Here is a 25,974-nt window from a genome sequence, read left to right as displayed (position 1 = left end):
AAATGCAACAACAGAATAAATGAAGGGGCACTTTACAATGCATAGCCATGGAATACAATATAACCCTTCCGGTTCAGTATTCCTAAAAGGCTACAGGTGGTAAACCACATTGATTACTCTAAAGCAAAGCAACCTCTTTTCTGTCAAAGTTCTGTGAAAGGATTATGACAGTTGAACATATGTCAGACAGTTTTTCCTGTGATATATTCTGAAGCTATCAGTGTAGTCCAAATAATGAAAAGAGACTGCAAGATCCTAAGGTCGTCGTGATCGGCTAGTTTAATGTCCACTCTAAGATCCCCATGTCTTGTGCTGGCTGATACCATTATGTGCTTGCAAAATTTCTATTTCATCACACTACCTGGTTGTCTGTTGTCCACAATGACACGTCAGTTCTGCTGGTACCCATTCTGTAACCCTGAAAGACCATCGGTTACGTACCTTACACATTACAGTGCTTGCCAAAATGTTTCTTTAATAAAACAGCATTGTTTAGGAATTTCATCCGGTTAGGGTTAGCTGTGTGTGTGTGTGCATTCATGCAAGCAAGATTGTATGTATGTATGTATGTATGTATGTGTGTGTGTATGTATGTATGTATGTATGTATGTATGTATGTGTGCGTGCGTGTGTCCGCACCTAGCCTCTTTCCTGCCAACTCTGCCCACTGGGTAGTCTATGGCCAAATGGGTAGAGCACCTGACTGCTGTGCTGAGGCAACTGTAACTGCTGAGGGAGCATGTAACATTGTCTATGTGCTGCTCTTCAACAGACCTTTTTGAGGCCAAGCTGGTTCACTGGGTATGTGCCACTCTTCAATGTCCCTGGGCGGCATCTGCCCCTTATCTCCAATTACCCTTGTCTTGTAATCTACTTTTACCCTGTCTATGACTAGGTTTGCTAGCCTGTTTTCTCTTAACTAATCAAATCTTTATCTCTTCAAATTGAGAACAATCCTGGACCTCTCTAACCTACGCTCACAGCCATTTGCCCTACCTAACACCTAAAAAACTTAAAACAAAAACCTAACCTAAAACCTAACACCTAAAAAGGTATTGCTGATGATGCCTTCAATTTACTCCTTTAAAGTGTACTTCGGTTAATGATATTATCACGAAATGCAAGCGTTTTGAGCAAGTGAAAAGTCGGCGCATCAGCCACTTGCATGGCTTCCTAATACGACTGCACCATCCAATTGTGATGACTGACAGGACTGTCCTTCGCCGGCAGCATCCTTCAAAGCAGCTGACAAAGACTGTGCAGAGGAAATTGAAAGCCATGTGTCCTGCAGATCGTTACCCACCTGTAATTCATACATGCACTTCTATGGTTCACACTGTTCAGGCTATTGTGTGTCAAGAACTCGCTAGTGAGGGCTTGCAGTCAGTATGTACCATGGCCAGTTCCAAGCTATCCGCACGTCCTTCGCTCGTGCACACACAAAATCAGTGGATCCTTCGAGGCTCTCGCAACATGACAGGGTGGCGAACACCGTTTGACGAACCTATTTGCGTCACTTTTCGCCATGTTGGGCACATTGCCCGATACTGTCGCAACTGTTGGTCATCGATGCCGTTCTTGAACAGGCCTCTTCCAGATAACGGTTTTTGCCATCTCCAGCCGCAAGTTGAGATGAACCTGCACGACACTTGCGGCACAACCACGCAGCGCAGTCGATCACCGTCGCCGAGCAGTCATCAGTCCCGTTTGCCTGAAAGTCGATGCCCGTCCAGGTCACCCGAGCCCTGGCACGTGTGGGCGTGATTCTGACCTGGGCATATATTTTCAAAAAACAAAAGGATGGAGCTCCCGGAGGTGGATGCTGCATTGTCAACCTCACCGCCAAAGCCTCTCACCCTGCCGACCAGACACAATATAGTCAAGGTAGAAGTCGATGGTTTATTTGTTCCAGTGCTTGTTGATACTGGAGCCCATATCTCGGTGACGAGCAACCACCTTCGTTGCCATCTGAAGTCCTTACAACTGCCGCATCTCATGCTATCCGGGTAGATGACGGAGCAACGCCCATTATCCTTGGTATGTCCAGCGCCCAAGTAACTGTTGCTGGTTTCAACACTTCTGTTTAATTTTCTGTTCTTGAACAGCGTTCCCGCGACTTCTTCTTCAGCCTCGACTATTTCTCGGACTATTCAGCACTGATCGACTGCAGTGCTGGCCTCCTCTAACTCAAGTGGCCTAATCAGTGGTGTCCTCCAAAATCAGCTAGGCCTTGTTTTTGTTCTGTAGACTTCGTATGGTTGCCATCCCCAGCTCCCATGTATATGCGTATGCGTATACATGGGATGTATACGCATCTGTTCCAGATAACGACTAAAGGCAGACTCTTAATCTCAATGTTCTCCGGCTAAGCAGAGTTGTCATTCCTTATACCATTGTGACTATTGCCAATAACTGCATATTTCTTCCCGTTGAAAATTTTGGTTAAGGTACATAAGTTGTCCAGAAGGCATGTCACTCAGCAACGCTTCTCCCATTGACAATACGGCTATCTCTGTATTGGATGGTCCATACTTGTCTTCATTTACCTGCTGTCCGATAAGTTCAGCAACGTCGGATCCTGGCATATTTTCAAAGATGGTTGCTGAAGACCTGCTTACTAAGCAGGCTACAGGTCTTTGTCACATGCAGATGTCTTATTGTGATGTCTGACTTGGAAGATCGCCTGCTGGTACAGACTTCCGTTGTAGCTTATAAGAATGACACTGGTGATACTTGTCCAACCCGCAGGAGACCTTATCCTGTGTCTCACAAAGAATGAAACGTTATCCATGCTGAAGTAGACAAGAAACTTAAGAAAAGTGCAATTGAGCCGTCTTTGTGTCCTTGGGCATTGCTGGTTATCCTGATCAAAAAGAAGAATGGCAGCTGGCGATCTTGTGTCAACTACTGTCAACTGAACCAGATCAGGAAAAAGGATATGTACCCTGTCCTGTGGACTGATGATGCCCTCAACTGCGTTCACAGATGGAAATACTTCTCTTCGCCTCCAATCTGGCTTTTGGCAGATTTCCGTTGATGAACTTGACCATGAGAAGACTGCTCTCACTGTACTGAGAAAAAACCAGCCAAAAAAAGATGCACACAGGAAACATACAGAAGGACAGGAAAGAGGTTGGTTTTTCTTAAAGGGACCCTGAAACGATTTTGGCGATTTTCTACAAACGTACTGAGTCGTTAGAGTAGGTTCTTCTGATCATTAATTGATGCATCTAAGTGCTCTGCGTAAAGCGTGTAATTTATTATAAGGTTTTAAAAATACCCATCGCTGCCGATCGCAGCGCACTGCTCGGCGGAATTTTAAGCCGCCCCTACCCATATGATGCAAATAACCCATATTACGTCACATGGGCGAGCTATCTGATTGGCTGACCAGGAAGCGTGGTCGATAATTTTTCCAACTTTATGGTGAACAAATGATGCTCGTAATAGTTGGAATGTTAGTTACTTTGTTTTTGTAAAAAGAAAATAACTTAAAGAGAATACACAAGAATAGTTTTTTAGTACACTTCAGCACTTCCGGCACACAGCAAGTGTCGTCTGCTTGTGTTACAACGTACTCCATTTTGACGAGAGCCTCCGCGGTCAGAGTCGGTCTCAGTCTTTTCGCGAGCACTATGATTCGACTTTGTTGCCTTGTGGACTGCAAACCTAGCGACCTGCGAACCGCGAGTCCAGTATTAGGGCAAACGCAAGCGCAAGGGGACAGGGTCTGGCCTCTTGACTGTTCCGGGATGAGCCACGAGATGAGCAGAAGGGCAAATGTGAACGGTCTGCACGGTACAGCCACCTGGTGGCACAGAGCTCAACCATACACAGTAGCAGCAACGAAGTGTATTCTTTGCTGCTGGTGTGTATTTTTCGCAGGAGTGTAATCAACACGTTGATTTCAAAATGTTTAAAATGCTTTACACTTGGTTAGAGCAATATTAGCGCTTTATTTGACTGGTTAAGCGCTGCGCCAGCAAGTGTCTGGACCGTGCAGACCGATCAGGCTGCTCACGTACGTCAACGCTAAAGTTCCTTCATCAGCTTGAGTTTATGCCTCCAGTCATTTGCCGAAATGACCAGCTTGCCTGTTTTTAGCGGAGTACCGGACAAGTTCGGCTCTACGACAGAATGCTCGCAACGCACGCTGCTTCGATAGCTCTCGGTCGACGGCCAAGCGGCTAGCGGAGAGGTCTCGCACGGGAGGGGGCGTGCTCCTAAACAACCGGAAGTGAGAGATGTGACGTGGCATCGTGACGCTGAACCAGTAAAGGCGGAGCTTAGCGCAGCTCGCTCGGCGAGCGAGTTGAGGAGGAAAAGCATAGCTAGGGAGGAGGGTAACTTCTAATCGCTTGCAGCTCCATTAATACGTAACGCTTCACTTAAATTGTGGTGCGAATGTTCTACTTAAGCTGTACCCTACGCGCCTACAAAATTTGTCCGGACCGTTTCAGGGGCCCTTTAACAGAATGCACCAACTATCCCGTGTTTTACAATACCGCTTTTGTTACACCAGACGGAATTTACATTTTAAGGTTATGCCTTTGTAATGATTTTTGTAATGCCTCAGCAACTATTGAAAGAATGATGGACTCTATCCTTCAGGGCTATAAGTGGTTTAACTGTTTGTTATCTGGACAATGTCCATCGTATATTCCTCTACATTTCGACAGCCATCTCAGTCACTTGGCCGCTATTTTTGAAGTTGTTAGGGAGGCTGGGCTTTACCTTAGCTCTTCCAAGTGCCATTTTGGACACTGCAAAGTTCTTGGCCACCTTGTCACTGCTGCCAGTATACATTCTGATCCTGATAAGATTGATGTCAATAATTTTCCTGTGCCCCTGCGCAGCAAAAGATTTCTGCAGCTTCGTGGGCTTCTGCTCTTATTTTCGTCAGTTTGCTAAACATTTTGCGGATATCACCCATCCACTGACTGACCTTCTCAAGAAAGACACTACATTCTTTTGGGGCTGTGGACAAGCCAATGCCTTTTTGCTGATAAGTGCTTGCACGCTGTTATTGAGCATGAGTTGCATTATGCTGTTGCACTTTCTGTATCTGTGTCCCCAAAAGCCACTGGGCGCTGACCTCACACGGTTACATATACAGCTGAGAATAAACATTGCGTGCTCTTTTGAGTGCCTTCAGATCTTCCTGTGCTTCTTAGAAATGGTTACGCGGCGAGGTACATCACAAAGTAAAGAAAAAGAATATAGTTGTCGGACCCTTTGGTTGCATGAAATGTTTTCTGGCATTCTTGCATGCTTACATACAAAGCAAGCCTGCGTTAAAGGACTTCTATGCTAGCCGGCACTCACTTCATCTTTAAGCGCGAGCAGCGAGTGATCTATTGAAAGCCCAGTGTAAAAAGCAGGCACACGCCAATATGTGCTTGGAAATGCAAGCACAAGCACGTAGCGAGCCACGCCAATTTAATCCAGAGGAAAGAGAAGGAGTGATGAGTGAAAGCGCACGCAAGCATGTAGCAAGCCACTTCAAGCCAATCCGGAAGACAGACGAGAAAAGGAAGCGCGGCGCTGCCAACTTGCGACACTAAGCTCAGCGGTGCCTGTCAGGGTGTCTTGCAGTCACATGTTCCCTCACACACGGTGCTTCGTGTACTATGCCTGCTGCCATGCACTGTTTTCCCCCACCTAACCTGTGCCACTTGCTCATTAGTAAATGTAGTTTAGCTGCCCACTCAAATTTTTATACGGAGGTTAATGTAAAAAACAACACTTCCCTGTACCGACCTCGACATACACATGTAGTTGTCACCTCAAGCCCGAAGCTGTACGATGCAAATCAGCGGTCGGGCTCGGCAATTCTGCTTTCCAACTAATCTAGTTAAAAGCACCACATTTGCATACTCAGTGTTTTTTCTAGCAGCATATTCATAACATGTGCAATAAAGACAAGCTCCTGTACATAATCAGCGATATGACAAACATATTGCATGCTGCTCAAGATCATAAGGTGGCCAAATGCTACTCCTTTGTTAGTAAGCTAACCACCTCTCATTACTTTAATGCATAAGCATTCTTTGGCGAGTACCCTAGCAAAATCTGTCTGTCATGCGAAGAATGTAATGCCTTGTATCTGCACAAAAATGTGTAGTTTGTGCAGTTAACGCATTTAATCATTTTAATTGTGTAAATGTAGACGATTGGTAGCTTTATAAGCAACAAGGAACAACGGAAGGAAAGGACTGTTCCAAAAGAAAACCCATATGATCAGATTTATGCATATCCATAGGGATACATAGTGCTCCATAGAAGATGCCTGGAGAAACCTATTTAGGGGTGGGCCAACATGAAATTTGGGCGTGGGCAAACAAATTTAGGGTTATACGCTTACGCACACTATGGTATGCATACTTAGACAACTTCAGTGGAGTTTCTGCAAACTTACTGCTACAAACTAAACACCTATCTGGAAACTGAAATTAATGTGCCACATCTGCTCTGCGTCTAATAAACCTAATTTGTACAAGCAATTTTTACATGTCACTCATACATATAAAAAGATGAATGTTCAATGTGATCGGCAGGACTGGCAACAACCGATTCGACAACTGAACATTCAATGTTCAAAGGATTTTCTTTTCTATGAACAAAATGGCAACGAACAATGTGACGGGTTTTATTTGCTTGTGCAACCCCTTTTCAAAGTAATTTTTTAATTATTTTCTGGTGGTTCAAATGCATGTGCTTTGTAAACGGTCATCTTAATTTTTTTTTTTTAGTCAAGTGCATGTGCTTGATTATATAAAGCTTCATTAGATATGTCAACAGTTAGAAATCATCACATCCAAATGCAGACACTCACAGATGGTTTCTCCAGTCTGACTGGGGTTTTCCAGAATAAATCACAAGAAACTAGACTCTCAAGTGTGCAGCGAATTGATGTTTAATTCTCTACACGTTCAATAATGGTGAATATCCCAGGATGGTTTTACATGACCTCATATCTTTGTAAAGAGGCTAGTAAGGGTCGAGAATCACATAAATTTGAAGCCACAGGCATTTTTCTTCATTTTGCCCATGCATATTTCTGTATTTGCTTGAAGGTTGTGTACGGAGGCTTGGTCGAACGAAGTTGCCTCTGCAGCCAAAGATGACATTTACAAGCTTTTGTTTATACTGTGCACCACACTGTCGGTAGTGCACATATGACTTCATATGTCACTGTCTTACTTTGGCTTGATATGTTATGCACACTTGTCCGTGCTTGATTTTCTCTAAGGACAATTTCAGTTATGGTTTTGAGGGTAGTATAACCGCTCGAAATATCATTTTGTGGATTTTCTTGCAGCTTTTCATGCAGCTAATCAGGTGCACTACTTTTCATGGACAACAGTTGCCATAAGTCAAGAGATTCCACCTACGAGTTGCCTCCTTAAAACAATCTCCATATCGCTGTTATGTGGTGTCGTCTTCAATAAGTTATAGCTTTCAGAGTACAAAAGGCAAAACGACGGTCACAAGCTTGATGATGAGAGTCATTAGCGCGTATTTTGCAAGCAAGCACTACAAAATTCGAAGCACAATTGCTTTAAAACCTACATAAAGCACATATCTACAAGCTTCCGCCGAAGTGCCTGCAACCACTTGAGCTCTGTCTCTTGATCAGGTTCGCTTTGGCATCACATTTCTTGCCTTCGAGTTGTGTTCGTGAAGACCAAGAATAATTAAGTCATCCATTGCGCCGTAAACCAGCATCCACATCTTCCAAGAGGAATCAATATAGATTTGTTCTCAAGAATGAAAATATGGATTCTCGTACTCAACACAACGTTCACACACATCAGGCTTGTCTGTGAGATATTCTTTCAGCGCAGCATGTGTTTCCATATACTGACCCTTTTCGCAGAGCACTTTGTTCTAGAGAAACAACAATGATGACGATGATTGGGGTTTATTGGCGCCAAGGCTATAATAGGAAACTGCCATTGCTGAATAATGATCATTGAGAAGTGGATGAAACACGGCAGTATAGAGGCCTAAAAAATATTCTTTGGAAAGTGCATATATTCTTAATAAAACTAGATACTCATACATGATATATGCTGTGGAAAAGGATGTACTATGAAGAAGTGATATACTATAATATGTCGCTACAAGTAGCACTACTGCCTGTCCAAGGCCCTTAAGCACAGTGGCCTGGAGGAATTGTGCCACACACATTGCTACTCTCACAGCATGAGCCTCTTGTGAGAGCATGTGCTACTAATATCATGGACTTATAATGCGCAGTAAATTGACATCTTGTAAAAAATTTAAAGCTTGGTTCTGCTCCAAGAAGCATTACTGGATGAAGGGGAATGTGGCATCGGTATGCTATAGGAGTGCTTTTTTTGTTCAGCTTCTGCTTCCCGTCACGCCACTAAAACGCCAGCCAGCCTCTCACTGCACCTATCACAAAGGAGAGGTTCACAACCAGTCAGCAGGCAAGAATGAGTACCGTATGTGTATCCTATTCTCAGTCGACCGAACAATGACATCAGTTTCGCGCATTTTTGTTACTTAAGGCCAATTTCATATGTGCGGCTTAATTAGAGAAATGAGATGGCACTTTCATACGCATCCACTGTATACACGCTGGTAACGGAGGCAGTTGAGGAAAGCAATGGACGCGTCACCACGTGATTAAACATGGCAGCGCCCACGGGATCACCGTGAAAAGGGTGACTGTCACTCTCTGCCGTCGTCCCGCTGCGAATAAACATATTGAGCACCAGCATCACGTTGCATCTGGCCGCTGAAGCAGCCTTGGAAACTTCTTCCTATTGTGAGACGTCGACGCACTTCTGCGCTAAACTTTCCCGCGGCAAAAAAACCGCCGCACATCACACGACACCAACAGCATGACCACAGTAGCGACAGACAAAGCAGCACCACCGACATGTATACAGACGAAGAAGCACAAGCGATATCAGAAGCGACAGAAGTGACGAGAGACGCGATTGCAGCAAAGGTAGTTCGCGCGATCACCACTTCGGCAGTGCACTCTATTGCGAGTGACACCGTCACTCCAGTCGCGACGTTTAGATTTCTCAAAGTGCACTTACCGAGTGAAGCTCTCCTTAGTGCACTTAACTTGAGCGCTTGGCAGAGGTATTGCTTTATGGTTGTTCCTACAACTAAGTGTCGGAAGACGAACAGGTCATCGTGCGAAATTCTGAGTACTCTCGCCTTTGTTCCAGGTGCGTTGCGGTAGCACCGGTACTTGGGAAACGGGGACTGCGGGAATTATACGACCTGATAATGGGACAGACCGCGGGGTGCCTGACGATGGTCTGAGGTATCCTTGCAAAGCAGTTATTTATTCTATCAAAGCACTGTGGCATTGCGAGCAAAGTCGCTCTTTTGCTGCTGCCGCCTGCCCTGCAGTGTACTAGAAAACGGTTGAGTGAGGGCAACGGATGGGGCGCGCATGCTTGCCAGTCGGGCGCGCAACGACGAAAAATTCTTTGGCGGCGCTGCTATCGACTTGGGTTTGGCTGCGTCAAGGTCGCGCCGTTGAAACTGGTGGTGATACTTCGGGTAGGGTTATTCGCACTACTGTGAACGCTGGTATATGTGTTAGGCCGGCGCTGGGTGCACGCGCGTGGCAGCAGACGACCCCAAGTGGAGTCCGCTGCTGCCACGCATGATGACGTCACAAAAAGAAGACTTAGTAAAAAATACATGAAATGCTAACGTTATCGTTTTGTTGTTAAATATACTACGCCTAAATAAATAAAGCATTTATTTTATCCTGCGTTTCAAAATCGAAAATGACTGTCGGCGCCTACACACGCGTGCACGCAATGGGAGGACCGTTGCGATTCCTTGTGGCTGTGTGGTGTGTATTGTAGTATTGAATCACTTTGTAATATCGGCGAGTACGAATAACGTTGCCGTTACGAAGCTACAGAAGCTTCGAACGAACTGTGCTGCATCCACGAAACAGCACGACATGTCGCATCATTTGGACTGTCGGTTTCGAAGAGTCGTGGTAGCACGGCGCCGACTGCATATTGGGTCACTGTGTAATATCGGCGAGTACGAATAACGTTGCCGTTACGAAGCTACAGAAGCTTCGAACGCACTGTGCTGCATCCACGAAACAGCACGACATGTCGCCTCATTTGGACTGTCGGTTTCGAAGAGTCGTGGTAGCACAGCGCCGACGGCATATGGTGCCGACACGGATCATGCATATTGCAGGGTGTGTCGTATGTAGCGATTCTTTAAGTTGTGTGTACGCCTTCCGGCAAAGTCGGATGCCTGTTTGGCCGTGGACACCACGTCGACACACTGCTCTCGAGCTCGAAAACGCAGAAGTGGTGCGCGTCGGCATTGACGTCGATGTAGGGAGCATACACATTTCCAAATCGCTCTGCAAAGTAAGGGCGCCTTTTGTCGATGAGCAAAGTGCATTCAAACATTTCGCGTCGCCTTAAGCACGCAGAAGCCTAGTAACGAAAGCCTGGACGTGAAACGTGAATCTAACAGAAAGGCCTGTTCCCGCCTGAAGGCAATGTCAGCAAGTGTCTGTGACGAGTGTCAAGTGACTCACACGAGGCTGGGCGTTGAAAAGTGTGTCTCGAGTGCCGCTGCTTCAGTCTGGCCAGGGCCCAACCCGCTTTCATGAACCATTTGAAATGCCCAGTGTATTAGTTGCTATAGATTGTGGTGCAGTGAAACAGCCATTCCATAGCAGCCATGAAAATTACCTGTGGAAGTAATAGTAATGCGATAGGCTTTCGTGGTGATTGTCATTATGTATCACATGCATCGGAGTGCGATCATTTACACCCTGTGCTCGTGTTTAGATAAATGCTTTATCTTCTGAAGCAATATCTGCAACAGCAATCCTACGAAGGATGAAACATTTGTTTTTTTTTCCGCGATCGATGCACAACACTAAGCGGCAACTGCAGCAACAAGCATTTGGAACGAGTTTAAACGTTTTTACCATAACAGCAAAAAGTTCTGCCAAACTGAGAGCCCACATATGCTCCATTCACATCAGTAAATTCAACAAACAAGAGCAACAGCACTGAAAAACGTAACAGGGGCTGCACAAGACCACACCACCAACCATAAACGCGCTCCAAGGCATAAAGAAACGAGCTGCTCCAGCGTTGCGCCCAAGTGTGGCTCGAGATCGCAAGCTCGAACACCATGCGGTTCTTCCAGCGCAACTAACTAGAACAACATTCTATCACACAACACAGTAAGAAACCGTAAAATTGTGTTTTAGCCAAGCTGAAACACTGAAGCAGCTCCAGCAGCGCGCGCAAAACTATAAACCGGAACACGCCATACTTGTTTAAACAACGTCATCATAACTGTGACGTCACTTCCGTGCGTGGCAGCAGCGTTTTGGTATGGCATTTCGCTTCTACCACGCGCGTGTCACCAGTTACCGCCTATGTGTTAGGCCTTAAGACTGCTCAAAGGGTCTTCATAATTGCATATGGAATGTATTTATCCGTTATAAATAGGCGCCTTTCTTTCCCTTCTTTATTCCGTTTTATTATTTTTTTAATGCCGCTCGGTATTTGCACGTGCATTGCGGCCGCAGTGTCGGCTTTAATCCTACTATGTTATTGTACGGTTTCCTTTCGAGACAAATATTTTTCTTGTTCTTGAAGCAGCATGTATCTCTCGTGTGTATTTTTCTGCATATGTTTTTGTATCAGCAAGCCTTGCGAAACGCAGACGGAAGAACATATGTAAACTTCCTGCTTGCTGCTTCGAACACGTAAAACATATCTGCCCCATCCGGCGCCCTGTACTAAGATTTACGAGAAATATTTTTATAGAAAAAAAAACAACTGCATTGCAACATTCCATTCACGTTTCGGGCTTCCTCACGTAACAGAATGCAGAGTAATTGGTACGGGTTTTTTTTGTTATGGTCGGACCTCGCGGGTGCCGAAAACAGTTTTAGGTAGTCATCATATATGCTAATATTGGGTCCGTAAGCCGTGTGAAATTTTTGGTACAGTCTGTGTTTAACAACAACAAAAAGAAAGAAAGAAAAGCGACGCGGTAATTATAGTGGTGATGTAGTGGATATGGCATTGCGCTGCTAAGCTCGAGCTCACGGGTTCAAACCAGATCGCGGAATCCGATAGGAACGAAATATAAAAACACTCGTCTACATCTGTTCAGGTGCACGTTAAATAGCCCCAGGCGAGGAGAACAGGGTGCCTCATAATCGTATCGCTAGACGAAAAACGCCAGAATTTGCTTAAATAAAAGAAAAGAAGGAATTATTCTCGAGTCTGATTGAGGCGGCATTTAGGCAGGGCTTGACGTTCCCCTGTGGGAGTCCTGAGCCCGGGTCGCGTTAAACCTTGCCGGACGTTCAAGAATGTTGTATCCATCCATCCATCCATCGAGTCTGATTTCTGAGGAACACATGTTACGCTTATCTATATTTACTAATTACATGTAATGCCGTTCCCAAGTGTACGTCCACTAAACGAGGCAGCTTCTGTATTATAAACGGCTCCTTTCTTTTACCGAGTGCACTATCATAAGGACAATAATGATCGAAGCAATTAAAGGAACGGCGTGCCTCACATACACGTAGAAATATTTGTAGATCTGCTGTGCTCCCTGAAGTGTGGTTCCACAGTGGGCACCCAGTTTTAATGGGTTGCAGACATGGCGAGACTGTCAAGAAAAAGTTTTCTTTGCCTGAATCAATTGAATTAGCAGACTTAAAGGCTACCCCAAAACGGGGCGTTTATATTGTGTGAGAGCTAGGAACTTGTTCAGCAGAACCGATTAGCACTCGTGCGTTAATTCTCTCAGGAACAGGTGCGCCTCTGCGCAACAGCCACGACTCTGCAGTAGCACAGTCGTTCGGAATAAGAGTTCTGTACTTGCATCGGCCCATAACCTTCGAGACTTCGAAAGGGCGTATGCGTTACACGGGAACGGAAAGGGCTTCTCGGACATTTTTAATAGTTAATTCTGAAGTAGAATTCGATTTCAGTAGCAAAAAAAATTGGAGCACGCTTAAGCTTCGCCATCAACAGTGGAACTCGATAGCGTTATCGCACCCCGTTCGCACCGCCTATTCGAACGATCTACGAGAGCCAAACGTCGCGATCAGCACGCGACGGGCCGGGCCGCGACGCGCCGTACATTGCGAGGAGGGGTCTTCTGCGTTTGCCACAAGATGGCTTTGCGTGTGCGCAGAGCGCAAGAGAAATGTAGCGGAAACATACTTCGCTACTCGTGAAAGTGCGACTTCTGTAATTTCATCATCATCATCATCAGCCTGGTTACGCCCACTGCAGGGCAAAGGCCTCTCCCATATTTCTCCAGCAACCCCGGTCATGTACTAATTGTGGCCATGCCGTCCCTGCAAACTTCTTAATCTCATCCGCCCACCTAACTTTCTGCCGTCCCCTGCTACGCTTCCCTTCCCTTGGAATCCAGTCCGTAACCCTTAATGACCATCGGTTATCTTCCCTCCTCATTACATGTCACTGCCCATGCCCATTTCTTTTTCTTGATTTCAGCTAAGATGTCATTAACTCGCGTTTGTTCCCTCACCCAATCTGCTCTTTTCTTATCCCTTAACGTTACACCTATCATTCTTCTTTCCATAGCTCATTGCGTCGTCCTCAATTTGAGTAGAACCCTTTTCGTAAGCCTCCAGGTTCCTGCCCTGTAGGTGAGTACTGGTAAGACACAGCTATTATACACTTTTCTCTTGAGGGATAATGGCAACCTGCTGTTCATGATCTGAGAATGTCTGCCAAACGCACCCCAGCCCATTCTTATTCTTCTGATTATTTCTGTCTCATGATCCGGATCCGCAGTCACTACCTGCCCTAAGTAGATGTATTCCTTTACGAACTCCAGTGCCTCGCTGCCTATTGTAAACTGCTGTTCTCTTCCAAGACTGTTAAACATTACTTCAGTTTTCTGCAGATTAATTCTTAGACCCACCTTTCTGCTTTGCCTCTCCAGGTCAGTGAGCATGCATTGCAGTTGGTCCCCTGAGTTACTAAGCAAGGCAATATCATCAGCGAATCGCAAGTTACTAAGGTATTCGCCATTAATTTTTATCCACATTTCTTCCCAATCCAGGTCTCTGAATACCTCCTGTAAACACGCTGTGAATAGCATTGGAGAGATCGTATCTCCCTGCCTGACGCCTTTCTTTATTGGGATTTTGTTGCTTTCTTTATGGAGGACTACGGTGGCTGTGGAGCCGCTATAGATATTTTTCAGTATTTTTACATATGGCTCGTCTACGCCCTGATTCCGTAATGCCTCCATGACTGCTGAGGTTTCGACAGAATCAAATGCTTTCTCGTAATCAATGAAAGCTATATATAAGGGTTAGTTATATTCCGCACATTTCTCTATCACCTGATTTATAGTGTGAATATGATCTATTGTTGAGAAGCCTTTACGGAATCCTGCCTGGTCCTTTGCTTGACAGAAGTCTAAGGTGTTCCTGATTCTATTTGCGATTACCTTAGTAAATAGTTTGTACGCAACGAACAGTAAGCTGATCGGTCTATAATTTTTCTAGTCTTTGGCGTCCCCTTTCTTATGGATTAGGATTATGTTAGCGTTTTTCCAAGATTCCGGTACGCTCGACGCAGTGGCGTAGCCAGAAATTTTGTTCGGGGGGGGGCTACGCCACTGGCCCAATATATATATATATATATATATATATATATATATATATATATATTGTCGCGAAGCACTTTGAGCAGCGTTCGCGACTAGAACGTTGGAGCAGCGAGAGGTAGTGTAGCCGACCGAGCACCGAAACAAGGTTGTTCTTTCTCGTCGTCGTTGTCTCTTCCTTAGCCACAGCCCCACTGCTCCCTATTTTACAGTACAGTTATCTCCCCCGCGGAAAAGGAAGCCGTCCCGGTGACCTACGGGTAGGACAGCACAGGCGGATCATAGTAGGGCTTGAGACGCTGGGCATGCACAATTTCGCGTCCACGGCGGCGATGATCCAAAGGTAGCTCCAGGGGTTCCACAATATAGTTGACTGGAGACGTTTGTTGGATCACGCGGTATGGGCCCTGGTACTTCGACGCGAGTTTCGGTGACAGTCCAGTGGTAGAGGCTGGAACCCAAAGCCACACTAGCGAGCCAGGAGCATATGATACAGGAGCATTGGAACTTTCTCGATGGTGCTTCTGGCGTTGCTGGTCTTCTGACGTAAATATACGGGAAAGCTTGCGACACTCTTCTGCGTGTGCAGCAGCTTCGGATAGGATAGTTGTTTCCGTGGAGTCAGGGCGGTACGGAAGGATAGTATCCATGGTGGAAAAAGGTTCGCGTCCGTACAGGAGAAAGAAGGGCGAAAATCCCGTGGTAGTCTGCGTGGCGGTGTTGTAAGCGTAGGTCAGAAAAGGTAGGACATGGTCCCATTTGGTTTGGTCGGATGCAACGTACATGGCCAGCATGTCACCAAGAGTGCGATTAAAGCGCTCGGTCATGCCATTAGTCTGCGGATGATACGCAGTAGTGGTGCGATGAATGATGCGGCATTCTTTGAGGAGAGCCTCGATGACGTCGGAGAGGAAGACGCGGCCTCTGTCACTGAGTAATTCCCTGGGAGCTCCGTGGCGAAGGATGATGTGGCGCAGGAGAAACCAGGCGACGTCACGTGCAGAAGCGCTGGACAAAGGGGAAGTTTCCGCATAGCGCGTAAGATGGTCGATGGCCACGATTACCCAGCGATTGCCATCGGATGTGGTTGGCAGAGGTCCATAAATGTCGATGCCTACTCGATCAAAAGCACGTGCTGGGCAAGGCAAAGGCTGCAATGGGGCGGTTGAACGACGAGGGGGATCTTTACGGCGTTGGCAAGCCAAACAGGAGCGAACATAATGATGGATGAATCGATACATCCCCCGCCAGTAGTAACGAAGGCGTAGACGCGCGTATGTCTTCAGTACCCCTGCATGCGCGCACTGGGGATCGTCGTGGAACGCTGCGCAAATATCCGAACGCAGGTGTCGCGGGATGACAAGCAACCATTTGCGGCCGTCCGGGAGGTAGTTGCGACGGTACAGGAGCCCGTCACGAATGGAGAAGTGATGTGCTTGGCGACGTAATGCGCGATTGTTAGTTGGTGTCGATGGGCTGGACAAAAAACGCAGCATGGACACAATCCATGGATCTTTCTTCTGCTCCAGAAGAATGTCCGTGGCAGCAAGGGAAGACTCGGACAATGAGGCCTTCGGGAAGCTAGCCTCGTCTGTTAGTGGCGAACGAGACAAGGCATCCGCATCCGAATGTTTTCGGCCAGAACGATACAGTACGCGAATGTCATACTCCTGCAGTCGAAGGGCCCATCGAGCAAGACGACCGGACGGTTCTTTTAAGGATGACAGCCAGCACAGCGAATGGTGATCAGTTATGACGTCAAACGGGCGGCCATAAAGATACGGACGGAATTTGGTTATGGCCCAAATTATAGCGAGGCATTCCTTTTCTGTGACAGAATAGTTCGATTCAGGTTTAGTGAGTGCACGACTGGCAAAGGCAACGACGTACTCATCGAAGCCAGCCTTTCTCTGAGCGAGAACGGCCCCAAGGCCAACGCCACTGGCATCCGTGTGTATTTCAGTTGGAGCACTGGGGTCGAAATGGCGCAGGATTGGTGGTGACGTCAAGAGACGACGCAGCTTTGTGAAGGCGGCATCGCAATCCCGTGACCAGGTTGAAAGGTTGTGCCCACCATGAAGAAGCTGCGTTAAAGGTGCAATTATAGTGGCAAAATTGCGGATGAAACGGCGAAAGTACGACGCTAATCCAATGAAACTGCGCAGTTCTTTCAAAGTAGTTGGTCGGGGAAACTGGGCAACAGCTTGTAGTTTCGCCGGATCAGGGAGTACACCTTCTTTCGACACGACATGGCCGAGAATGACCAGCTGCCGGGCAGCGAAGTGACACTTCTTCAAGTTAAGCTGGAGGCCAGCATCGGCGATGCACTTGAGGACGCGTTCAAGTCGAAGTAAGTGGGAAGGAAAGTCTGGTGAAAAGATAACGATGTCGTCCAGATAACACAGGCATATCTGCCATTTGAGGCCGCGCAAGATGTTGTCCATCATTCTTTCAAATGTGGCAGGCGCATTACACAGGCCAAATGGCATCACGGTGAATTCAAATAAACCGTCAGGTGTGATGAAGGCCGTTTTCGGACGGTCTGACTCAGCCACTGGCACTTGCCAGTACCCGGATCGTAAGTCTAAGGATGAGTAGAATTCAGCGCCTTGGAGGCAGTCTAGCGCGTCGTCAATACGGGGTAGCGGATAAACGTCCTTGCGTGTGATCTTATTAAGTCGCCGGTAGTCCACGCAAAAGCGAATTGTGCCATCTTTCTTTTTTACCAGCACGACAGGAGAAGCCCAGGGACTGTGCGAAGGTTGTATGACACCGCGTTGGAGCATGTCTGCAACTTGCTCAGCGATCACGCTACGCTCCGTGGCGGATACACGATACGGCCTGTGGCGTAAAGGCGCATGGTTGCCGGTGTCGATGTGATGGACAACAGTGGAAGTACGGCCTAAGCGAGATTGTTGTAGGTCGAATGACGTGCGAAAGCGGTCTAGAAGATGGACGATCTGGGCGTGCTGCGCTGGAGTGAGGTTGGGATCAATACTCTGGTAAAATGTTGGGTCACACGGCGGCGTGGGAGGAGAAACTTGAAGGGCCAGAGCGTCAACCGGAGGAGAAGCCGGGTCGTCAGGCACATCGTAAAGGAAGCTTGGTTCGATTTCGTCGGCATAACCAAGACACTCGTGGAGCAGCCTGGCAGGGCAAGGAAACAGGTTCGATACATAAAGTGCGCTCGAACCTTGTCGAATGGCAAGAAGGGCAAAAGGAAGCAAGAAAGGATGGCGGCGAGCAACAAGCTGAGACGGCGTGAAAAGAACTGTGGAGTCGGAAAACCCAACGCAGGAAACGGGTACAAGTGCGGCAGAGTATGGAGGAATCTCGGTGTCGGCGGTGACGAACACACGACTGGAAGTGTCATCAGTATCTTCAAAAACGTTGGTGCCGAATGGCGACAGCGCGAGTTCAGCACGGGCACAATCTATAACGGCATGATGAGAGGACAGAAAGTCCCATCCTAAAATCATGGCATGGGAGCAGCGAGGCAGAACAACGAACTCAATATGGTATAAAGCGCCGCTTATAACAACACGCACGGTACACTTCCCTAAGGGTTCAATCGGCGCAGCGCTTGCCGTACGTAATGAAATGGCTGAATAAGTCGTCGCGACTTTTCTAAGGGTAAGACGAAGCTGGTCCGAAATCACTGATACTGCTGCTCCCGTGTCTACAAGCGCATGAACGGCAATGTCTTCTGCATAAACTTCAAGGACGTTCGCAGGAAATAAATGAGGTCTTGAGGAGTTCGCTGAGATCGCAGTTCTTGCCTCTGGAACTGCGGTCCTTAGTTTTCCTCTCGGATAGCTTCAGGACGACGGATAAGCGGCGACAGAGAACGCCGACGGGGAGACGGAGACCGACGGGTATTGAAGGGTCGGGAAAGAGGAGACGAGGCTTCGAAGGGCTGAGCGGCAGTAGCAGAACGGGACGGAGAGTCGAAACCGTTACTTTGTGCCCTCGGAGAATCCGAAGGATACCACCCACGCCGGCGGCAAAGCCGTGCTACATGCCCAGGTAGGCCACACGAATAACAGATAGGCCGATTGTCAAGGGTGCGCCATGGATTGAGCACAGCGGGCGTAGACTGTTGGAAATATTGGCGAGGTGGGCGCACGGGCTGCTGTGGCGGCCAGTAGCTGCTTGGGGGGGCAGGAGAATATGTTGCAGCTGCTTGCGGAGGTGAGGGACAGGCGCTGGTAAGTCTGGATCGAGTACCTGCAGAAGGAGGCCTTGGATTGGCGACAACGGCAGCGTACGTAAGTGGCACAGGCGTAGGGGGCGGTTGATGAGCAAGTGGAACTGCGTTAGCGACTTGTTCTTGGATCAGGTGACGGAGATCTGGAGACAAGCGCGGCTCTGAGGCTGGAGCGACTGGCAGAAGAGAGAGTTGGCGCGCCACTTCTTCTCGCACAAATTGCTTGATGCTGTCGAAAAGTTCGGAACTGCAAGGAGTAGAAGTGACGCCATCACTCAGAGCTGAAAGCGCGACGTCCGGAGCGAGAGCTCGGCGCGTAGAAAGCCGCTGTTTGCGCAGCTCCTCATAGCTCTGGCAAAGCGTTATGATGTCGTTGACCGTCTGAGGATTCCTTGCCAAGAGCATTTGGAAGGCGTCGTCTTCTATGCCTTTCAAGATGTTCTTGACCTTGCCATCTTCGGTCATATCAGGGTCTATACGCCGGCAGATGTCAACTACATCTTCAATGTAGCTCGTAAAAGTTTCGCCCTTTTGTTGGGCACGACAGCGAAGCTGTTGTTCAGCGCGAAGTTTGCGCACAGCAGGGCGACCGAATACTTCTTGAAGTGCCGTTCGGAATGCTGACCAGGTGGAAAAGTCAGCCTCATGGTTGCGGAACCAAAGATGGGCGACCCCGGAAAGGTAGAAAGGGACGTAGCCAAGCTTGTCAGCATCAGACCATTTGTTGTGGGCACTCACTCGGTTGTATGATGACAGCCAGTCCTCTACGTCGTGATCGTCAGTTCCATTGAATATGGGAGGATCCCGTTGGCGTGGCGCACCAGGACAGATGACTGGAGGCGGTGCCATGGGTGGCGCGGTAGGGCTAGTCTCCTCAGGCATGGGAGATGTGACAGGGATCGTCCGGCTTCGGAGTTCCAGGTTGGCAATAAGTCCAGCACCTTCCACCAAATGTCGCGAAGCACTTTGAGCAGCGTTCGCGACTAGAACGTTGGAGCAGCGAGAGGTAGTGTAGCCGACCGAGCACCGAAACAAGGTTGTTCTTTCTCGTCGTCGTTGTCTCTTCCTTAGCCACAGCCCCACTGCTCCCTATTTTACAGTACAATATATATATATATATATATATATATATATATATATATATATATATATATATATATATATATATATATATATATATATATATGTGTGTGTGTGTGTGTGTGTGTGTGTGTGTGTGTGTGTGTGTGTGTGTGTGTGTGTGTAGCTGCACGTTGCAGCTCAGCCTCCTCCTTAAAGGGACACTAAAGCGAAACAACAAATCAGTTTAGACTAATAAAGCGTTGATAATAGTTTGATTATTAGATGAGAAAATGAAGGTCCAAGTATCAGTATTTGAATTTCGCGCCGAAACGTAAGCGCCGTACGTCAGCGTGACGTCAGGGATTCCAAAGTATGTTTTCGCATTGGGGCCGCGTTGGCTGAATAAAGGTTCCCGAAACTTGCCATGTTTAATATTTGGTTCCTTTAGAAGACAATGTAGTCAATCTGTACCACTATATATAATTAGTAGGCCCTAGAAGATACCATCAAAATCCAAGACGTCACAGCCCCCAGGTGCGGGAACTTAAGTAGGCGTCGCCACCCGTATATCGTTCTTGCGCTTTTTCGGGCTTACCAAACGTCTTTTCGTTGTAAGAGTGGTGTTTTTGGCGTTGTAAAACGGTAATTTACTGATGCAGAAGAAATCATTTTTCACTTTAGTGTCTCTTTAAGAGGAAGCTTTAGCTCGGGTGCTCCTATTTGAGTACATGTAGAAGGGGAATTCGTTTTTCCCTGCAACCACTTCACCAAATTTGAGGAGGTTTGTTGCATTGAAAAGAAAAAGTTTAATTCTAGTGACTACTGCCTTCGAATTTTTCATTTAGGTGGTCAATTATTTACTAAAAATTGGCCAAAATTGAAAATTTTCAGACAACGAAACTATCAAGTTTAAAACTCCGTGACTCAACAATGAAAAATTATATCACAATTTTGTGAATTGCATCTAATAGTACATCTACAGCGGACCAAATAGATATGTTACACATGAATCTCAAAAAAATTTAGTATTGTGGAAATACGGCTTTTGCAGAACCCTTGTACACAACGTAACCAATTCACGTAAGATACAAATTGACACAGGAAACTTGTCCGCTTTGACTGTTATAATAAATGCCGTTTACAGAACCACAATATCTGTTCTTCATGCATAGCTATTAGTTTGTAAACGTCGTGCTTCTATTTTTTCAAACTTTCGAATTTTGCAAAATATTTTAAACAAAATTCAGGCCCTAAATCGAAGTTCTGTTTCCAACAGACACTAGGATTTAACTTTCTCTCTCAAATGCAACCAATTGCAATAAATGCGATTAGCAGGATTATCTCAGAAAAGCGTTTCTGCGTTTTACAAGTATTTGAATAGGCCGCGTCGGATTGGGCCCGAGCTAAAGCTTCCTCTTAAACAATTTATCGAGGGACCAAATACATGAATAATAACTGCAGTGTCATTGCCAAAGATGCTGCAAACGAATTCTTGAAAGCTACGCTCTGTAAATACAAGTAAAATATGTATTTTTTCATAAAATATTATACTCGTATGTGCCAAAAATTGTGCCCAACATAACTGACGTCAATGCTTCCATGTTTTTTGTCTATTCATCAAGTAAAGAAAATATGACACGAACTTTAGAACTATATCAGTTCGAAACCAGGAAAGCAGTGCATGCCGCTGATATGAAAAATTAAAAGGCAATGAACTGAACAAGTTGTGGACAAATATGTTAATGAAACTTTGTCATTCAAGAACCGTGCTTACATTCTTGTATATATGCAATGGCCAGTGAAAAATCTCAATGACGCTGTCGTTTGTTCCAATGTATTACGCAGGAGTAACTGTCCCTTGTCGTGTATCGTGACTAATTGCACCGAAGTTATAGTCGCGACAGAGAGCACGTATAAAAAGCAGGAGTTCTGCAAGATATATGAGGGCAAGTCAAATGAATGAGCCAACAACGGGGTACTTTATTTAAAAGTAGTCTTCATGAGAATTTAGACATTTGTCCTATTGACTAACGAGTTGCGTGATTCCCGTCTTATAAAACTCCTTGGGTTGCTGCTTCAAAAAGTCTGTATCTGGTTCCCTTGAGCTGTTTTTTCGGTTGCCCCAAAATGTTGAAGTCGCAAGGTGACAGGTCTGAGCTGTATGGTGGATGTTGCAGCGTTTCCCACTTGAACTTTTTCAGTTTTGTATTAACCACATAAGAGACGTGGGGACAGGCATTGTCGTGGAACAAGATGACCCCATTCGTCAATTTTCCACGTTGTTCGTTCTTGATTGCGACACGCTCCCGTTCTGGCGTTTCACAATATCGGAAACAATTGATAGCTTCTCAAGATTTAGCAAATTCTATCAGTAATGGACCCTGTCGATCGAAAAAAAAAGTCAACAACACCTTTCCAGCGGAAATTATGGCCTTTACGTTCTTTGGCCGTGGTAAATACGAATGTTTCCATTGTAAACTTTGCCGTCGTGTTTCAGGCTCGTAGTAGTGGCACCAAGGTTCGTCCCCGATCACAGTTGCAAACAAGAAGTCGTCATGCTCATTGTGATACCCGATCAGATGAGTCAAGGCAGCGCGAAACTTCTCCGTCTTCCCGCGATGGATAAAAATCTTGGGGATCCATTGCGCACCAAAGAGCCGATAACCGAGAATCTCATGAATTAGGGCGTGAACCGAACCGTGACTGATGTTCAGACGGTCTGCCAGTTCATCGATGCTTATCCTCCGTTCTTGTTTCAGCAGCTCATGAACGTTTGAAATTGTGTGGGGGGTGATTGCACGATGGTTTTGGCCCGGTCTTGGAATGTCTTTGCAACGTCCTTGGAACCATTTGCTCCAACGCTTCACAGTGGTCCATGAAATGCAGTGTTCAACGTACACGGCAGTCATATGGTGATTAATTTCTGTTTTGGAAACACCTTCAGCTGTCAATAACTTCGCGACACCGAGCTGTTCAACTTTTGAAGTGTCCATTATGTGACGCAACCATATTCAACCCAGTGTATGAGAGCATTAAAGAACATTTATCTTCACACCTGCGTGTCACTTTTGTAAATGAGAAATGCCGTTCTCCTACGCGCATGCCTCGCAGAGAATGAACCGAACCATTATTGCGCGGTTAGGGTAGGCTCACTTTCATTTGACTCGCCCTCGTACATTAGAAATGCAAAGATACAATGGGATATGCAAATGCGAAAATACGGCTTGATAAAGGACAAAAAAGTGTCACTGGAAACAAAGTTCACTGCATGTATACACAAAACCTCGCAACAAGATATTTAAGTATACGTATAAGTCTCCAATGAGTCTATGTATGTAAGAAGAAGTAACTGTATATAATGTGTCAAACAAGGCAAATAAACATGTTGCACAATCATAGATTCACGGAATCCTAGATTCTGCCCCATTCCATCAACTCCCCCCGATGTATTGCGCGCGACGGAAGGAGGCGCGTTTGCTCCCCGCTTTTCTCCTTTGCGCACACAAGACTGAGCCACCATCGTCGGCTCACCCATTCCATCTCCCCTCCTACGCTTTCACTCGCACCTACAGCATGCAGCGCGTGGTCACGATGTTATCACCCTTGGACTTTGTACGAAACATGAGGGCGATGGCAGGAATGCGCCTGGAGTGTCCATATAATTGCTTTCGCAATAATATAATAAACGTGTCCGGCAACTGAAGCGTCCCGTCGCCCATTACTTTCCGCAAAAGAAGTATCAAAATCGAACTTTCACCATGCGACAATTCGCTGCGCCGCAACAATGTGTTTTTTTTCTGTGAGGCGGAGACACTGAAATGAAAAAAAAAAAACGCATAGGAATGCCTACTTCGGGGACCTAATGGGGCTACGGAAGGAATACCGAAGAAAACATGAGACGCTTGGTCCACTGAGAAACATACGCATACTGCTCAGTATCCTACAGCGGCGAAACAAGACTTTCCGGAAAGGTTCCGCTCAAGGAATGCGGTGCAATCTTTCGAGTCCCCACAGTGATGGCGGCGAGCAACCATTGCTTTTTTTTTCTCGTCTGCTAGCCAGAAAGCGTCCAAAACTCTCTCCGGTAAAAATCCATTCGGCCAGAGCAAACCGAACGCGCACCGAAGTGCACCGCACGGTGGTCGGGGCCATACGAGAAAAACGTATGCGCACTGGCTGGCTCTGGCAGCCCGCGGGTAGGGTAGCGAGAACAAAAAAAAACATTGAAGAGGCTCAATGTGTCCTCGCGAATAAAAGTCAAAGTGGAAAAAATAAATAAGAACGTAGTTACTTTGGCTGGCTTTAGTGTCTTGACATGGATGTTATGACGTAGGTTAAAAAAAATGTTGATATTTTTGTATGTGACATGACGGCACAAATGAACCACCCCAAAGCTTTGTCTCATTGGACCTCGCTGCCTGCTTTGTCAACTCGTCTGCTAGTGTGTTGATTTGGCTTGTCTCGTTGTATGTTCCGATGTAAGACTTTAGAAAAGTCAATAGATCTTTGGCGTCAAATGTTTATAACAACATTAAACCCACAATGTTCCGCAATTGAAAATCTAAAGCACCACTTTGGAAATGTCAATGCACCTTTCACATCAAGAGCTTATGAGATTTATACCCATAAAGTTTCGCATTTGATATCCATGCGCTCCATAGATTCCGTGGCCTAAGTGAGATGCCGCGGCGAGCCCGCTGACCATCAAAGCGCCCTTGAAACTCGGATGGGACTGCTTGGCGTTATGTGACTCCCGGTGTATGGGCGTTGCCACGAAATCCAGCCCGAGTTTGCAATCTTCGCGGTGAAATGTCTTTTCGAGCATCAAAAAGACATTCTAGACAAAATCCAGAGTGATTTCCAGCGCCGGGGGTCGCTTTGGTCGGCGGTTCATGGACAGCACGAAAAAATTTCGGGGGGGGGGGGGGCTGAAGCCCCATAAGCCCCCCCCCCCCCCCCCCCCTGGCTACGCCCCTGGCTCGACGTTATGAGGCATTGCGTATACAGGGTGGCCAGTTTCTCTAGAACAATCCGCCCACCATCCTTCAACAAATCTGCTGTTACCTGATCCTCCCCAGCTGCCTTCCCCCTTTGCATATCTCCCAAGGCTTTCTTTACTTCTTCCGGCGTTACCTGTGGGATTTCGAATTCCTCTAGAGTATTTTCTTTTCCATTATCGTCGTGGGTGGCACTGGTATTGTATAAATCTCTATAGAACTCCTCAGCCACTTGTACTATCTCATCCATATTAGTAATGATATTGCCGGCTTTGTCTCTTAACGCATACATCTGATTCTTGCCAATTCCTAGTTTCTTCTTCACTGTTTTTAGGCTTCCTCCGTTCCTGAGAGCATGTTCAATTCTGTCCATATTATACTTCCTTATGTCAGCTGTCTTACGTTTGTTGATTAACTTCGAAAGTTCTGCCAGTTCTATTCTAGCTGTAGGGTTAGAGGCTTTCATACACTGGCGTTTGTTGATCAGATCTTTCGTCTCCTGCGATAGTTTACTGGTATCCTGCCTAACGGAGTTACCACCGACTTCCATTGCACATTCCTTAATGATGTCCACAAGATTGTCGTTCATTGCTTCAACACTAAGGTCCTCTTCCTGGGTTAAAGCCGAATACCTGTTCTGTAGCTTGATCTGGAATTCCTCTATTTTCCCTCTTACCGCTAACTCATTGATCGGCTTCGTATGTACCAGTTTCTTCCGTTCCCTTCTCAGGTCTAGGCTAATTCGAGTTCTTACCATCCTGTGGTCACTGCAGCGCACCTTGCCGAGCACGTCCACATCTTGTATGATGCCAAGGTTAGCGCAGAGTATGAGGTCTATTTCATTTCTAGTCTCGCCGTTCGGGCCCCTCCACGTCCACTTTCGGCTATGCCGCTTGCGGAAGAAGGTATTCATTATTCTTATACTATTCTGTTCCGCAAACTCTAATAATAACTCCCCCATGATATTCCTAGTGCCTATGCCATATTCCCCCACTGCCTTGTCTCCAGCCTGCTTTTTGCCTACCTTGGCATTAAAGTCACCCA

The 25,974-nt window shown here is 46.5% G+C and overlaps 1 protein-coding gene across 7 annotated transcripts in view; it reads right to left on the bottom strand.

Annotated features, from left to right (window-relative positions):
• Positions 1–25,974, bottom strand: part of LOC139048756 (zinc finger protein 271-like) — a 344,730-nt gene that overhangs the window by 197,714 nt on the left and 121,042 nt on the right. Inside the window, exon 1 of one of the 7 annotated variants that reach the window (XM_070523331.1) lies at positions 8,684–8,920. The exons of the other annotated variants lie outside the window; for them this stretch is intronic. Within the exon in view, the coding sequence (XP_070379432.1) occupies positions 8,684–8,750 (67 nt within the window). The 5' untranslated portion in view covers positions 8,751–8,920. Of the gene's footprint in view, positions 1–8,683; positions 8,921–25,974 lie in introns of those variants that run through there. 7 annotated transcript variants of the gene reach the window in all.

This window comes from Dermacentor albipictus, chromosome 8 (assembly GCF_038994185.2).
Source record: "Dermacentor albipictus isolate Rhodes 1998 colony chromosome 8, USDA_Dalb.pri_finalv2, whole genome shotgun sequence".
NCBI lineage: Eukaryota > Metazoa > Arthropoda > Arachnida > Ixodida > Ixodidae > Dermacentor > Dermacentor albipictus.
This window is presented reverse-complemented; position numbering and strand designations above follow the sequence as displayed.